Source organism: Heterocephalus glaber, unplaced genomic scaffold (assembly GCF_053883595.1).
Source record: "Heterocephalus glaber isolate CG9 unplaced genomic scaffold, H.glaber_assembly_v1.0 deba00000621, whole genome shotgun sequence".
Lineage (NCBI taxonomy): Eukaryota > Metazoa > Chordata > Mammalia > Rodentia > Bathyergidae > Heterocephalus > Heterocephalus glaber.
Window position 1 is genome coordinate 13,631,341 of NW_028258153.1, and position 16,353 is coordinate 13,647,693.

The 16,353-nt window shown below is 33.5% G+C and overlaps 1 protein-coding gene across 5 annotated transcripts in view; it reads left to right on the forward strand.

The window, feature by feature from the left end:
* Erbb4 (erb-b2 receptor tyrosine kinase 4) overlaps window positions 1-16,353 on the forward strand; it is a 1,128,010-nt gene that overhangs the window by 1,070,103 nt on the left and 41,554 nt on the right. For all 5 annotated transcript variants that reach the window (XM_004851107.3, XM_004851109.3, XM_013074521.3 and 2 more), the window contains one exon: window positions 1,052-1,222. In XM_004851107.3, coding sequence (XP_004851164.1) covers window positions 1,052-1,222 — 171 coding nt within the window. The remainder of the gene's footprint in view (window positions 1-1,051; window positions 1,223-16,353) is intronic.

The following is a 16,353-nucleotide window of genomic DNA, read 5'->3' on the forward strand; positions in this document are numbered from 1 at the left end:
AAAGGAAGATGGATTTTTGTTTTAATCTTGTAAATAATGGAAGAAAAAGAATAAAAAATTTCAGTATACTTATATTTAATTTTAAAGAAAAATATTTTAAAACATGTTTTTTTGTTTGGGGAGATATCAGTATCCAGTCAATAACTGGATTTATATGGACTGATGTGCACAATGAATTAAACAATTGGTCAAAAGCACATTTCGCTTAACATTAGAAAAAATAAATTGGATAAGTGTAATTATTTCTATATGATTATTTTCACTGAAACTACAAACAAATGGACCTTGGATAAACTAAATTATGTTTCCTCATGAAAACAAGGTGAGCTTTATCTTCATATCAGTAGTCTAACGTGAAGATAAAAGCCAGGTTTTAGAAGATAATGATTCCTAGCTGTTTTTCCCCAAAATTAATTTTCATGAGCTGAGATCCTTGACTAAAATAGTATGATTTTGAAAAGTAAAACAAAATTATTTAAACATTAAATCAAATGAAAGGAATGTAAAAAAGGTTTTAGTTTCTTTCCCCAAACTAGTCTCTTGGACAATTATGTTATGATTTTGAATGCCACCACTTTGATGATGTAGTCACTGTAATAGAAAAAAAAATTGGAGAGTCTGTGTTCAGATAACTCTACAGCATCAAACCAACCTCAATAAGATAAAAGATTGATATAGATTTTCCTTTATTATTTATTCGTAAAGTCACAACCCACATACTATCTTAACAATGAACCATTATTCTCAAATGTGAAATGGATTTTGCCTACTTTAAAATATCCATAGCAGCCTGTTTTATTACTTTCTAAGGGCATTTAACACACTTTCTCTTGCACTGTCTTTCCTTATCTTACCCTGTCATACCCAAACACATTTTAAGCTTCTTTATTGCTAGTAGCTGTGCCAAACAATTATTTTTTGAAATGAGAAATGAGTGCATGAATTTCGGTAGCCATTTGTTTTGCTATTACATAAATTTGCTGTGGAGACCACATATTTTCAAATGAAGGGAAAAAATCATTTTTTGTGTGTCTGATGGGCAATCTTTTAGGGTGACGATCGTATGAAGCTTCCCAGTCCAAATGACAGCAAGTTCTTTCAGAATCTCTTGGACGAAGAGGATTTGGAAGATATGATGGATGCTGAGGAATATCTGGTCCCCCAGGCTTTCAACATCCCTCCTCCCATCTACACTTCCAGGGCCAGAATTGACTCAAACAGGGTAAGAAGTGATTACATTACAAATAGGTACTCTATTATCTTTGAGAAATAAAGTAATGAAAACAAATTATAAGCACTAAAATTTCAAAATACCTTTGTAATTATGATCATTGTAAGTTCTAGATTTAAAACATACCATTCCCACAAAAGATATACAGCACTCCTCATATATATATAGTCATGTATACATTTATATATAATATATCTTTATATAGTATATATTATTTATATATTTTATTTTTATATGTTCATATATATTTTAAATATTTGTATATATTTATATAGAGAGAGTTAATTTGGGAGACAAGTATGGACAATACCATGTGTATTCTGAAATATCTTCAAATTTTCAAAGAACCTTGTCTCCATCTTCGGTTAATTAAATGTTTTTAATTTCTTAAAACCAATTTAAATTGATAAAATTATATGCATATAAATAATGAAAATTCTGATAAAGCAGGCTTTCAATTGTTTTCTCTTGAAAAAATAATATATTAGTCAAGAAGTAATACTTGTAAACACACTTTCACTCATTTAAGAAACATTAAATATTTTGTCAAGTTGAAATACAAATACAAAAAAAAATGCAATCATTTGAGCTACATCAGTTGTGTTAAAAGAACAGTTGAATAAAATCCAAGACATATTTTTAAGTTTTGGAATAATTTTGAAAGGAATTTACATTTTATTTTAAATATTAAACACTGTATAAATAGCAGTCTTCTCTAACAGCCATCAAATCCATCTATTTATTTTTTTAAAATTCATTTATCATCCATTCAGCGTTCATTAAGTGTGTCTGAATGAGAAGCATTAACCTATATTTGAGATGCAACAAATTTTGACGTCATTCCTGTTTTAATGAAGTGTCCAGGGTGATGAAAGTGTCACACACAGGAAGAGACTACAGCCAGTGTGACAAGTGCTGTGTTCTGACTATCATGGCACATGAAAGGGCAGTGAATTCATTTCTGCAGTTTCTTCCACTGACCAGATGCCAAACATGATGCTAATTTCTGGGGGAGGAACCAATATTTCCTCTTAGTCTTCCCTACCATCTCTGTGGCTAGCGAACCAAGAGAGTTTCTTTTTTCTTGACCAAACGAAGGTGTTTGCTGATTCCAGATGGATAGTAATAATAAAGAAATACCTACTGTTTGCTATTCAACACCCATGTGTTAATGCTCTTAGTCCTTACAACAATCCTATGAGGTCCTGGTACTATTATCTCCTTTCTAAAAATGAAAAAACTTCCACAGAGAAGTTAGGTGATTTGACTAGTGTCAGAGTTAGCCAGAGGGAATGCAGACTTCTAACACAAGCTGTCTGTCTTTACCACTGTCTACTATGGCTTTACAGTTTTGGGAACATGTTGTTTTTGTGATATGATTGTTTTTCTCAGCATCAATGACTTCAGTGTCTAGAACACATATCCTGTCATAAATTTATCTCAATGTCGTACTTACAAAATGCATCCTCGAACCTGTTCACACCTTTTACCATTCTACTTTGATTTGAACGGGCTGATGTGGAAACAGGCAAAATGGGAACCTCAATTAATTTTTCTTTTCTATCAAAAACTATGTTATTGCAACCCTAACTTAAAATTTTATCATATGTCCAATGGGGATATGATATTTAAGTTTAAAAACCAAAATCCACTGGTAGATAATGAATACCAGACTGCCTGGGAAGTAAGTCTTTGAAATGTGCAGGAGGTGTGTAAAGGAGGCACAGTTTTCCTCCTCTGTGCATTTTGAAAAATGCCAAAATTATGTCTTAGTATTCACAATTTTAAATTAAAATCCAATTTTGATAAAAATTGTGACATTTCAAGATAATAAGATTTTATTTCTTATATCATAATAAAGTTTGAGTCTTTTTCTTTTTTAAGAATTCACAAATTCCAAATTTGGTTCTCTTTAATTTGTGATGGTCAATTCAAAGTCATTTTAATAAAAATTTGAGCTAAATAAATAGAAATAAATGAGAATAATAAGTCACAGGAGGACTTATTTAACTTTAGTCATTGTTTTCTAATCATGCATTTTTATTCAAATAATGTTAATTGTTAGTTTCTTTTTACATTTTTGGTCCATGGAAATTAAATTTTGCTTACATATCATATTATTTTTCAGTTATTGAAAAACCTTACTAGATATACAGACTGTCATAAATTTTTATAAAGTATTTGGCTGTATGTTTCTTTTATGGCAATTTCTGAATATAGATGCTATTTACCTCTCTATTATCTAAAAGGCTGAGTTGTGTTATTATATAGTTAGAATATAAATTCCTCCCATTTTTTTCATTTAGTTTATTGGTACATTTTAGGTATACAATACAGTTACATTCATTATTGGAATCTTGTACCTTTAAATGATGTATGTTTGTTCTTATTTTTTTCCCCATTCCCCTGCCCTCCCTTCACTCCTTCCATCCTTCCCTATCTACAAAGACTCTGTTTCCATGTTTTTCCTTTTCTCATATTTTTTCTTTTCCCTTCTTTCCTTTCACCTACCCCTCCCACTTCCCCTACTCCTTTAGACATTTTCCTCCTATTTCACAATATCAATTATACATTTTGAGGGCTGGGGATTTAGCTCAGTGGTTCCAGCACCTGCCTCACAAGCACAAGGTCCCTAGTTCAACCCCTGAAATCAAGTCATAGATTTCTGGAGACAATTATACATTTTGATTCTTATTTACACTTTTAGTTTCTCACACCAGAGAAACTATTCGATATGTACACATGTGTGTCCTATTTATTTCACTTAAGAGTATAGCCTCAATGTGCATCCACTTAGCTAAAAATGTCTCCATTTTCTCATTCTTTATGGCTGACTAGTACTCCTTTTTATAAAAAAAACCCCACACACATCTACTTTATCTAGTCTCCAGTTGATGGGCGATCGGGCTGTTTCCAAGTCTTTGATATTACAAACTGTGCCACTATGAACATGGATGGGCATAATATCACTGTGCTGATTCTTTTAATTCTTTTGGAAAGATACCCAGTGGAGGAAGAGTTGGGTCAAATGGGACCTGTAGTCCTAGTTCTTTGAGGTATCACCATACTGATTTCCACAGGGGTTGCACCAGTCTGTACTCCCACCAACATGAAGAAGGGTTCCTTTCTCCCCACAACCCCACCAGCATTTGTTATTGGTTAATTTCATGATAGTAGCCATTCTTTCTGGTATGAGGTGGAATTGCAACGTTGTTTTCATCTGCATCTCTCAAATGACAAGTGACGTTGAACATTTTTTCATATGCTTATTTGCTGCTTTTACTTCTTTGCCTGAGAAATGTCTGTTCAATTCATATGCCTATTTTTGAATTGGGTCGTTCTTCCCAGTTTTTTTCATTAAATTTATTGATACAGTTTTAGATATACAATGTGATGACATTTATCATTGGGAATTTGTACCTTTACATGATACATCTTCTTATTTTTTTTGCCTATTTCCTTGCCCTCCCTTCAACCTCTCCACCCCTCCTTATTTACAAAGACTTTGTTTCCATTTGTTCATTTTCTCATTTTTATTCTTTTCCCTTCTTCTCTTTCCCCTAATCCTCCCACTTCACCTTCCATTTTGAAACTTTTCTTCCTATTTCACCTTATCTATTATGCATTTTGATCCTTATTTATGCCCTCAGTTTCTCACACCAGAGAAACTATTCCATATTTACACGTGTGTATTATTTATTTCACTTAAGAGTATGGCCTCAATGTGCATCCATTTAGCTATAAATGACTCTAGTTTCTCATTCTTTATGACTGAGTAGTACTCCATTTTATTAAAAAAACCACATCTTCATCCAATCTTCAGTTGATAGGCAATTGGGCTGTTTCCAAGTTTTAGCTATTACAAATTGTGCTACTATAAACATGGGTGCACATATATTGCTGTGGTATGATGCTTTTACTTCTTTTGGGAAGATACTCAGCAGGGGAATAGCTGGGTCAAATGGGACCTCTAATCCTAGTTTTTTGAGGTATCTCCACACTGGTTTCCACAGTGAATGTCCCAGTATACACTCATACCAACAGTAAAGAAGAGTTCCTTTTTTCCCCTACAACTTCAGCAGCATTTATTATTGGTTGATTTCTTCATAGCAGCCATTCTTTCTGAGATGAGGTGGAATCTCAGTGTTGTTTTCATTTATATTTCTTGAATGACAAGTGATGTTGAATATTTTTATATGTTTATTTGCTGTTTCTTCTTCTTTGTCTAAGAAATGTCTGTTCATTTCAGATGCCCATTATGGATTGGGTCTTTAAATTTGGGAGGTCTAATTTTTTTTGAGGTCTTTATATGTATTGTAGATAGTAGACCTTTATCTGAGGAACAGCTGGTAAAAATTTTTCCCACATTGTGGGTTGTCTCTTAGCTCTGTTGGTGGTTTCTCTTGCTGTTTCTCTGCTCTGCAGAAGCTTTTTAGTAAGAAGAGATCCCACTTGTTGATTCTTTGTGCTAGTTCATGGGCAACTGAGGTTTTGTTCATGAAATCTTTTCCTACACCAATGTCCTCAAGAGTTCTACCTAACCTCTCTTCCACCCAATTTAGTGTTTCTGCTTTGATATTTATATCTTTGATCCATTTTGGTTTTAATTTAGTGCATAGAGAGAGATGTAGGACTAGTTTTAATCTTTGGTGAGTTGAAACCCCATTTTTCTAGCACCATTTATTAAAGAGGCTAACTTTCTTCCAGTGAGGTTATTTGGCTCATTTGTCAAAGATAAGTTAACTGAGTATGTCTGGAGTTGTTTCTGCATCTTCTAATCTATTCCATTGACCCTTGGTTTTGTTTCTTTCCCAGTACCATGCTGTTTTAATCACAGTAGCTTTGTAGTATAGTTTCAAATTGGGGATTGTGATACCTCCTACCTTGTCTTGTTACCTAGAATTGCTTTTGCTATTCTAGATCTCTTCTTGTTCCAAATGAATTTTTGAGTTATTTTCTCAAGTTGTGTCAAGTATGCTATTGGAATTTCAATTGAGATTGCATTGAATCTATTGTTTTGGAAGTATGGCCATTTTGACTACATTGGTTCTTCCTACCCGGGTTCAAGGGATGTCTTTTTATTTTCTGATATCCTCTTTGATCTCTTTTTTCAGAGTGCTATAGTTTTCAGAATAGAAGTCTTTGATTTCTTTTCTTAGGTTGATTCCTTGGTATTTCATTTTTTGGGATGCTATTGGAAAAGTAATTGTTTGCCCTATTTTTCTCTCAGTGAGTCTGTTGTTTGTGTACCTAAAGGCTATTGATTTTTGTGTGTTGAACTTTTATCCAGCTACTTTACTGAAGTACTGTTTATTTAGTCTAGAAAACTTTTGATGCAGTTCCTGGGGTCTTTATCATGTCATCTGCAAATAATGACAATTTCACTTTATGTTTTCTATTGTTATTCCTTTTATTTCCTTCTCTTGTCTAATTGTTCTGGCTAATGTTTCCAAAACTATATTGAACAAGAGTGTTGATAGTGGACATCCTTGTTTTGTTCCTGATTTTTGTGAAGGATTTCAGTTTTTGACCATTTAGTATGATGTTGGCTGTTGGTTTTTCATAGATGGCTTTTATCAGCATGAGATAAAGACTGTCTTCCAATTTTCTGCAAGTTTTTTTTTTAATCAGGAATGGGTGTTGGATTTTGTTCAACACTTTTTCTGCAACTATTGAGATGATCATATGGTTTTTGTCCTTGGTTCTGTTAATATAGTGTTTTACATTTATTGATTTGTGTATGTTGAACCATCCCTGCATCCCTGAGATGAATCCCACTTGGTCAGGGTGTATGATCTTCTTGATGATCTTGTGTACTCTGTTTGCCAGTATCTTATTGAGGATTTTTTTTTTTATCTATATTCATTATGGAGATTGGCCTATGGTTCTCTTGTTTGGATGTGTCTTTCTCTGCTTTGGGGATCAAGGTGATGCTTGCTTCCAGAAATGAATTTTGAAGTATTGCTTCCCTTTCAATTTCATTGAAGAGTTTAAACAGTAATGCCAGTAGTTCCTCTCTAAATGTCTTGTAGAATTCAGCAGTAAAGACATCAAGACAATGGCTTTTCTTAGTTTTTAAGTTTTTAATTATGTTTTCAATTTTGTTGACTGATATTGGGTTGTTTGGAATTTTTAGGTCTTCTTAATTCAACTTTGGTAATTCATATATATCTAGAAATCTGTCCATTTCTTCTGTGTTTTACATCTTATTGCTGTATAGGTTCTGAAAGTAGGTATTGATGATCCTCTGGATTTTTCCTGGGTCCATTGTAATTTTACCCTTTTCATTCCTAATTGCATGGATTTGGGCCTTTTCTTCCCTTTTTTGATAAAGTTGGCTAAGGGTTTGTCAATTTTGTTTATTCTTTCGAAGAACCAACTCTTCACATCATTGGTTTTTTGTATCATTCTCTTAGTCTCCATTGTATTGATTTCTGCTCTGGTCTTTATAATTTTCTCCCTTGTATAATCTTTGGGTTTGTCCTTCTCTTCTTTTTCTAGAAGCTTGAGGTTTAGCATCAGGTTGTTTATTTCAGCTCATTCTGTTTTCCTAATGTGAGTATTCACTGCTATGAATTTCCCTAATAAGACTGCTTTCTTTGTGTCCCATGAGTTTTGATATGTTGTATTGGGATTGTCATTTAATTGTGGAATTGTGACTTCTTCTTTAATTTCCTCTGTGACCCATTGTTTATTCAGGAGTGTGTTGTTCAATTTTCATGTGTTTATGAAATCCTTGTGGTTTCTTTTGCTATTGATCTCCAATTTCATCACACTATGATCTGATAATATACAGGGGAAACTTGAATTCCTTTTCATTTACTTAAACATGTTCTGTGAGTAAGCATGCAGTCTATTTTGGAGAATGACTCCTGTTCAGCTGAAAAGAATGTGTATTCTGATTTTGTGGGGTGGAACACTCTGTAAATATCTGTTAAGTCCATTTGTTCAAGGGTTTAGTTGAGATCTAGCATTTAATTGTTTATTTTTCGTCTAGTTGATCTATGTATTTGTGACAGTGGGATATTGAGGTCCTCTACTACTACTGTATTAGTGCTTATTTAATTTTTCATATATGTTAATATTTGTTTTATATAATTAGGTGCACTAGTGTTTGGGGCATATATATTAATGATTGTCCTGTCTTCCTCTTAGATTGTTCCCTTTACAAGGTTGTAGTGGCCTTTTTTGTCTCTCTTAATTAGTGTTGGTTTGAAATCCATTGGATCTGCAAAGAGGATAGCTACTCCTGCTTTTTTTTCATGTTCTTGCCACATGAACTATTGTTTTCCATTCTTTAACTCTCAGTCTATGAGTTTCTTTTTGAATTAAGTGTGTTTCTTGTATGCAGTATATTGTTGGATCTTACTTCTTGACCCATTCTGCCAGTCTAATTCTTTTGATTGGTGAATTGAAACTATTAACTTTGATGGTTATAACTAATATGTATTGACTGATCCTTGTCATGACCTTTTCCTGTTGTTGGATTCTCCCCTTTGCATTTAATTTCTTGTTATGACTGATGGATTCATTCTTCTGGGCTTTATGGGGTTGTGACCCTCATTGTCTTTTCCTAGGATATTGTTTAAAAATTTTGGAGTTAGTGCCGGGGATTTAGCTCAGTGGTTTCACCACCTGCCTCGCAAGCATAAGGTCCCGAGTTCGATCCCCGGTACCAAAAAAAAAAAAATTTTGGAGTGCTGGTTTTGTATTTATGAAGTTCCTCGGGTGTTCTTTGTCATGAAAGTATCTTATTTCTCCATCAATTTTGAAAGATGGTTTTTCAGGGTACATCCATTAGGGTTGGAGGTTGTTCTCTTTTAGGGCTTAAAATACTTCACTCCAGGCTCTTCTTGACTTGAGGGTTTGTGCTAAGAAGTCAGCTGTGATTCTGATGGGCTTTCCTTAGTATGTGATTTGTTTCTTTTCTCTAACTGCTTGTAGAATGTTGAACTTCTGTTGGATTTCTGGAATCTTGACAAGTATATGCCTAGGTGTAGATTTTTTTTATCATGGCTAGTTGGAGTCTTATATGCCTTACTTATGTTTCTCAAATTCTTTTCCTCTGCTTGGGAAGTTTTTTGCCATTACTTTTGTGAACAGGTTTTTTATGTTGTTTGCACTGTCTCCTGTTTCTTCATTGACTTCCATCAGTCTTATGTTATTCTTTCCATCATCCAGCAGCTACTAGAGTTATTTGTCATGGTTCCTTCCTATTTTTAAGAAATTTTTCTTTTCCTGGTCACTAATTGCAATCCTGTCTTCTATATCTGATATTCTGCCCTCACATTGGCTCATTCTGCTGCATAAACTTTCAGTAGAGTTTTTAATCTCCTGCATATCTGTTTGCATTTTTTTATGGATTCCATTTGTTTCCTATGCTGGGATTCCATCATGTTCCTCGGCTCCTCTATTTTCTTATCTGTGTCTCCTCTAGAGTTATTAGTCATGTCTTTTACTATGGGCACAATCTCTGTTGTTATCTGAGAAATTATTACTGATTTTACTTTTTCCAGATCCTCCTTTGTTGCCAATTTTGAGATTCCCAATAGTTGAGTTTCAGATTGTTCCATGTCATTGCCCCTTGGAGTTGCCTTTGGTGATGTGGAAGTCTGGTTTTGAGACTTGTTTAGATGTCTTGTCACTTCAACCAATGCAGTCTGCTGCACCTTTATTGAGGTGACTCTTTGCTCTCCTAGTGTGGTTCAATTCTCAACAACCCTCAGAGAGGCCTTCTTCCAGCTGCTCACCGCTGTGACAATACCTGGGTTCAGAATGATGGCCTTCTGGATCCCCATGCTGGGCTGTTGACTGGGCAGGCTTCTGGTTGGGGCCTGTGCACTGTGCAGCTGTTTTCCAGGTGGGCCTTGGGCTGGGACCTGCACACCTGGGCTGCTATTGTCCAGGCTGGCTTCTGGCTGGGGCCTGGGTGCACTTATGGATGGTATCTGGGCAGGTCTCTGGCTGGGGCCTGCATTCCCAAATAGCCAATGTCCAAGCAGGGAACTGCCTCTAAATTCCCCCCTTTTCAAGGACTGGGGAAGTAGCTAGTAAAATGATAGATCAGTTGCCTAGCTTGCAAAAAGCCCTGTGATCACCAGTATAAATAAATAAATAAATAGTAAATAAATAAACTAAATTTTAGGTTCTGTGGTTGAATTATACACTAAAAGATCATTTTAAAGTGAATTTTGATGAAATATGTTAAAGAATATTTGGTAAACTTTGAAGCCAAACAGTAGCTCAGTATTTACATGTAAACCTTACTCTTCACTAACCTAGAAGTTCTATGTAAGATTATAAAGTAGAAAATTTTTAAAACTTGGTTTTCTCAATTTTGAAATAGAACAAACAGTATCTGTCTGATTTGAATGTTAGGCTGTTTCTGTTTTTATAAGCAAGTAAATATTACCCTCCTTTGAGAACTGGCCAAATTTTATTTGTATTTATCTTTGTCAATATTTTATATTATAAATAACCACATTTGTATTATGTTTTCTACTCATTATCTATGAAAAGACTATTGATACAGTGACCACTTGGCAAACAAATTATTTCTGTGCATGTGTTTTAGTATCAAATAACTTACATAAACTATTTCTCTTACTGTGTTTTTATTATTTTAAATTCCACATGAGTTTTGGTAAATTATAACTTTAATGTAATGAATCAGTTTAAAATACTGTATTGATATTTGTCCAATATGTTGATGGAACAAATACAAATAGTACTAGAAAATGTTCATGTATTTTATAGCTGAAGTTATGTTGTTAGATACACTTTTCCTATTATCTCAAATATTTTTAGCAAAGTATTATGCGAAAAGCACTTCTGGCATGCTGCAAACAGAAGAACATGAGAAGGTTTTTAGTGTAGTGGATGCTCAACAGTATAGAAAAAAGGAAAGATTAACCAAATGAGGATTACTATGGCAAGGGAGTCAGGCACCATCACTTCAGCTTTGGCAGGAAATAAAAGGTAGGAAAACTTTAAAGGATAAAAGTAGGGTGGGCTTGAGGCCGGGGTAAGTTGCAGGGAGACTGAATAGAAATAACTTGTTGGATGTATATATTTTGTTTCCTCTAGTTTATCCTATGTTAAAAGCAAGGACAAAAATTAGGTCTCAGTCATTAACCCTTGGTAGGCAATTGTTATTGAAGCAGAAGCAGTATGGCTTCCTGAAAATCTATCTGACTTAAAGCAATGTGACTTTCTGACCTACTCAGTATAGATAAAAGGGGTTATGTGTTCTGACTAGGTTACTGTAGTTTGTGGGTTAAATTTTATTTTTGTATATAGTTCAATTATTTCTCCCTTGTGTATTGTTTATCAATTAGTTCTAGGTTTCATGTGGGCCTTTCTTTTATAGATATATTTAAATATGTATTATCTAATATTTTCAACTGAATGTTCAATACAGATTTAAATTTTCTGCAATGTTAAGATGGAAAATTCAGTCTTCTTTTACATTATTTAGATTTATATTTACTTGACATAATGAATTATATGTAAGTGCAACAGCAATGAATAACACATGCAAATACATTGATGTAGTGAAGATATTTTAGCTTTAATAACATTAGAAAATTTAATTTAATGTAAAAGCTCTAGTGTATTTTTAGTGAGAAAGGCATAGTATCATTTGAAGGATTATTCGGTCATTTGTGATGAAAATTTAAGGGATTAAGTGCCCTACTTCTTTCAAATTATATCATTTAATAAGTATATACAAATACTATATGTCGATAAAAATAAAAACATATAAACTCACCTAACTCTCAGTTATCCAGACCAAGTTGAAGACTGAGGAATTGTAGCTCCTACATGCTGGTGAAGTGGATGGATTATCACAATTTATCTCCATTTCTATCCTCCCCATTAAGTAACTATATTTATAAATTTGTATTTGTACTCAAAATTTGATCAGTTTCTAAAGTATTTGTTATAAATTGTGTATTTTCACTGCCAAAAAATGTGATTATATATACTTTAATTTTCACCAATATCACTTTGTCCTCAGATGAGATTTTGTAACTTAAATATTTTAGTAAGGTTACCACACAGAATGTAACTACCTTTAAATTTTTAGAATTTTACCCCCCACCCAGCAAATCTTTGATGTCACACAGAGGATTTGTGATATTATACCAAATTTGCTTCTTAATAATTGAAAAATATCAGAAATTTAAGCAAAATAATAATAATATAATAATATAGAAGCAATGAAGCAATCGTTAAACATAAGATCTGTAATTGGCTTTGCATTTATACTTGTTAAATAAAAATAGTGACTTCTCATTTTATGAAATAATAAAATATTGTAGTAACATCAGCTAAAATGTATTGAGTGCTTACTATAACCTAGGTATTATTCTAACTGCTTTAAAATTTTCACTTTATTTAGCAAAGTCCTATGAATAGCAACAAAAGTTAGTCCATTTCAAGAGTTAAGAAAACTGAGGCTTAGAGAGTGTAGGTAACTACAAATGGTAAGAGACAGAGCTGATCACTGACTCTAGATTTCAATAGTCATATATGGAGGTTAAATTCCTAAAATAATAGAATGGCTTAGGAAGGGATGTTATTTATTTTAATAGTTATTTACTTTGTAGAACTAAAATTTTTTCTTTCACTTAATGGTAATATGGATACAAGAAACTAAATTGGAAGTCAGGAATCTGAGATTCTGGAACAACTCTGATTTGTATTTTAGTGTTGGTTATATCACTTAATCAGGCTTGGTTTCTCAAATGATAATAAGATTAAAGCCAATTATGTATAAGCTTCTTCCAGTTTTAAAATTGCCTTACTATAGAATGATTTTCCAGAATAATAATTGTATTTTGTGCATATATATGTATATTATTGAAGAAATATTTAATTGGATAATGAGCACAAGAATTTTCGGTTACTGCTTTGCACAAATTTTTCTCCTTCCATGATTAAATATAGAAGAACAAATCCTACAGACACAATTAAAGGAAGCATTTCACAGCTAGGTAATTCAATGGGAGAATGTTGTAATATAACAAGGTTATTCTGGTTGCAATTTACCAAGGATCAATATCAATTCTAACAAAGGCTGCTATGTAATGATAAATGATTATAGTCTCAGGATATTGGTTTTACATTTGGTCCTAAATATGTCAAGGTTTTCTGCATTTTATCTTTGATCCAATGCTTCAGTTTTTGTGTTTTGTTTTGTTTTCTTTGCTTTTGTTTTTTGTCTACTAAGCTAAAATAACGGGCTCTTGTTAAGACAATTCATAACATAGCTTTTTGGTTTCTTTTTATCTCAGAGCATTTTCTATCTAATTGCTGAAAATACTAGGCATTGTAGGAAAAAGATAAATGAAGGCAAATATGCATAAGCAGTCAGAGAAAATCATATTAGCTGTACCTATGTGGAAGAATAGACTTGGGCTACAAAATACTCCCCCACTTGCAGCCTAAAAGAGGAGAAACTTACTTTGGCTTATAGTTTCAGTAGATTCAGTCATGGTAGGCTGCTCCAAGGCAGAAACAGCAGAGTGGATGACAGCTGTTCACTGAATGGCTTTCTAGCAGGGAAAAAGATAAGATCCAGGGATAAGAATAACACTTCCAAACCACAGCCCTGTGACCTACTCCTTTCCACCAGGTCCCACCTCTACACATGAGACTCTGGGGAGACACCATTGATCTAAATCAAAACAGGATTGGAATAGATCTGGGGAAACAGACCTAAACTAGGCCAGAAAGAAGGCAAAGCAGTACAAAACCAAATAAAACGTCAACATGAATAAATGTAAGATGTGCTTTTCAGATACTTTTAAAAAATATCCTAGTTTTTACAATGTTTCTACATTACACAAGCTGGAAAACATTTGTTAATAGAGGAGTGAAGTGGTATTTCTCCTAATTTTCCTGTTTCTTTGTAAACATTATAAACTATTAAAACATGATATCAAAATCTCTTCTCTTTAAATGACCAATTAAAAATAAAGTATTTTTTGGTCTTCCTTAAAAAATAGCTGTCAAATTCCCATCTTTTATTTCTTCTGCTACAACTGTTAATTCAGGCCCTCATCACTTCACAAAAATTCCTACAGTGTTCCAGGCATGGTGGTGCTCACCTATAATCCCAGCATTTGGGAGGCTGAGGCAGAAGGATTACATGGGTTTGAGGTCAGTCTAGGCTACATTAGTGAGATCAAAGGCAACCAGAACTGCACAGTGAGACCTTTCTCAAAAAAAAAAAAAAAAAAAAAAAAATCCTACAGTATTCCCAAACCTATCTTTATGAGTGCCTTGTTTTGTTGTTTTTCACAGAACAAATTGACTCAATTTCCAAATATAGCTGTATTATGTTTCTTTTATGCCCAAGAGAGGTGATTACTGAGTATTTCCAGTGCTTAATCATTTATTGGCACCATTTGTTTTCATTTATTCTTCTACATTTTTTAGAGTACACTTTTCTATTATTTTCATCAATGGGACAAACTTGAATGATATATGTTTTATTACATCTCTCTTTATATGATGTATAATCATATTGTCACTAACAGTTGAGGGATTTTTGAACATTTATCCTAGGAAATGCCTTAGTCATTCCACTTGACCAGTCACAGTAATTTATTTTCCACTGCTCTGTAGCTCACATGCACAAAATTGCCCTGAGCTGCAAGCATTATCCCAACATTGATCTCTTTAAAATATACATCATGTTAGTGCTTTCTCTTTTACTTTGGAAGTGTGGATGATTTGTTTTAGCAAAAAAATTATCTGTCTTTTTAAATTATAGATGTCTCTTTTTAATAAGAACCTAGCATTAAATTGCATTGTTTTGTTCTTCTATGTTCTTAGAAATTACAGGGGATATCAAAATATTTTGACCTCTCTGATTCTCTACTAACCAGATATTTAAAACTTCCCAGCATCAAGCTTGGAGAAGGAGGAGAATTTGGAAATAAATCCAAAAATTTTTAATGCATTAATTTCTGTATATAATATCCCACATTCACATTTGGAGATACGAGGCTCTCGTTATCATATGGACAACATACTCTTCCCTCTCATTTGCTAATCCACAGCCCTTTCTTTACCTATCATATGTGTCCTTCTCTAGACAATTGATTCAGTCAGCATTCTCTGAAAAGAAATATACCCAGTGTTATTTGTCTTTAGCCGCTGTATGTAGATGAACTCTAAGCGTGGTAATCTGTGGTAATCTGTACCACTGAGGTGCACTTTTGTACTACGATGTGAAGGCATAAGTGATTGTTTACTCAGGAGTATCAAGGCTGGAAGGAAAGTTAAAGACTTTCTACTTCAAACTCTCTGATTTTACAGATGTGTAAACTGATACTAGAAAAGATAAAACACTTAGCCCAGAGTCCTTATGCTTCTAAGAGAGAGGTAGGAAGCCAGACTCCAATCCCTCAGGTCTTACCCTGTTATTCAGCCTTCTATTGGTTCTGTCAATTTGTTTTTGCTGGTCAAAACCATGGAAATCTTGATTTTGACATCAAGTCTAATGAGATTTATTATCAACTGCTTTATAGCACTCCTGCTGGGAGTGCAATGAGAAGCCAGAGCTCCTGCTGCTGTTTTACCTCTTCTATTTATGTTTCTGAGAGACTCCCTGTAATCAAGAGTTAATGGTTTAGGAAGATCAAATGGAATTCATAGAGCAAAAATCCAGGCAAAAAGCAGAGAGACTAGTGTCTGTGTTTGGCTTTAGTAATTACATACTTAAAGATAAAATGATCCTTACAAGTTTAACAAATGTTTCAAAAATTTCAAACAAAAATAGACCTCGTATTTATTGATCACATATTTATATGCTAGGCTCTGCTTTGAGGTTCTTATGTTTATTACCTTCCATACTCACAACAAGGTAAATAGAACACATTACTATTCCCATTTTACAAAAGCAAAAAATGAAACACAGAGTGGTGTAATGTCTGTGATGAAGCTTCTAGCACATGTGAGATTTGAACCCAGCCATATCTTTCCTATAAAGTATACTTTTAATTCCCAGCCTTCACTGGTAAAAGAAATGGAAAAACCAACATAGCATCACCAGTAATTAATAATTGAACAAAATATAAGTATAAACCTAATAAGTATTGAAGCTCATT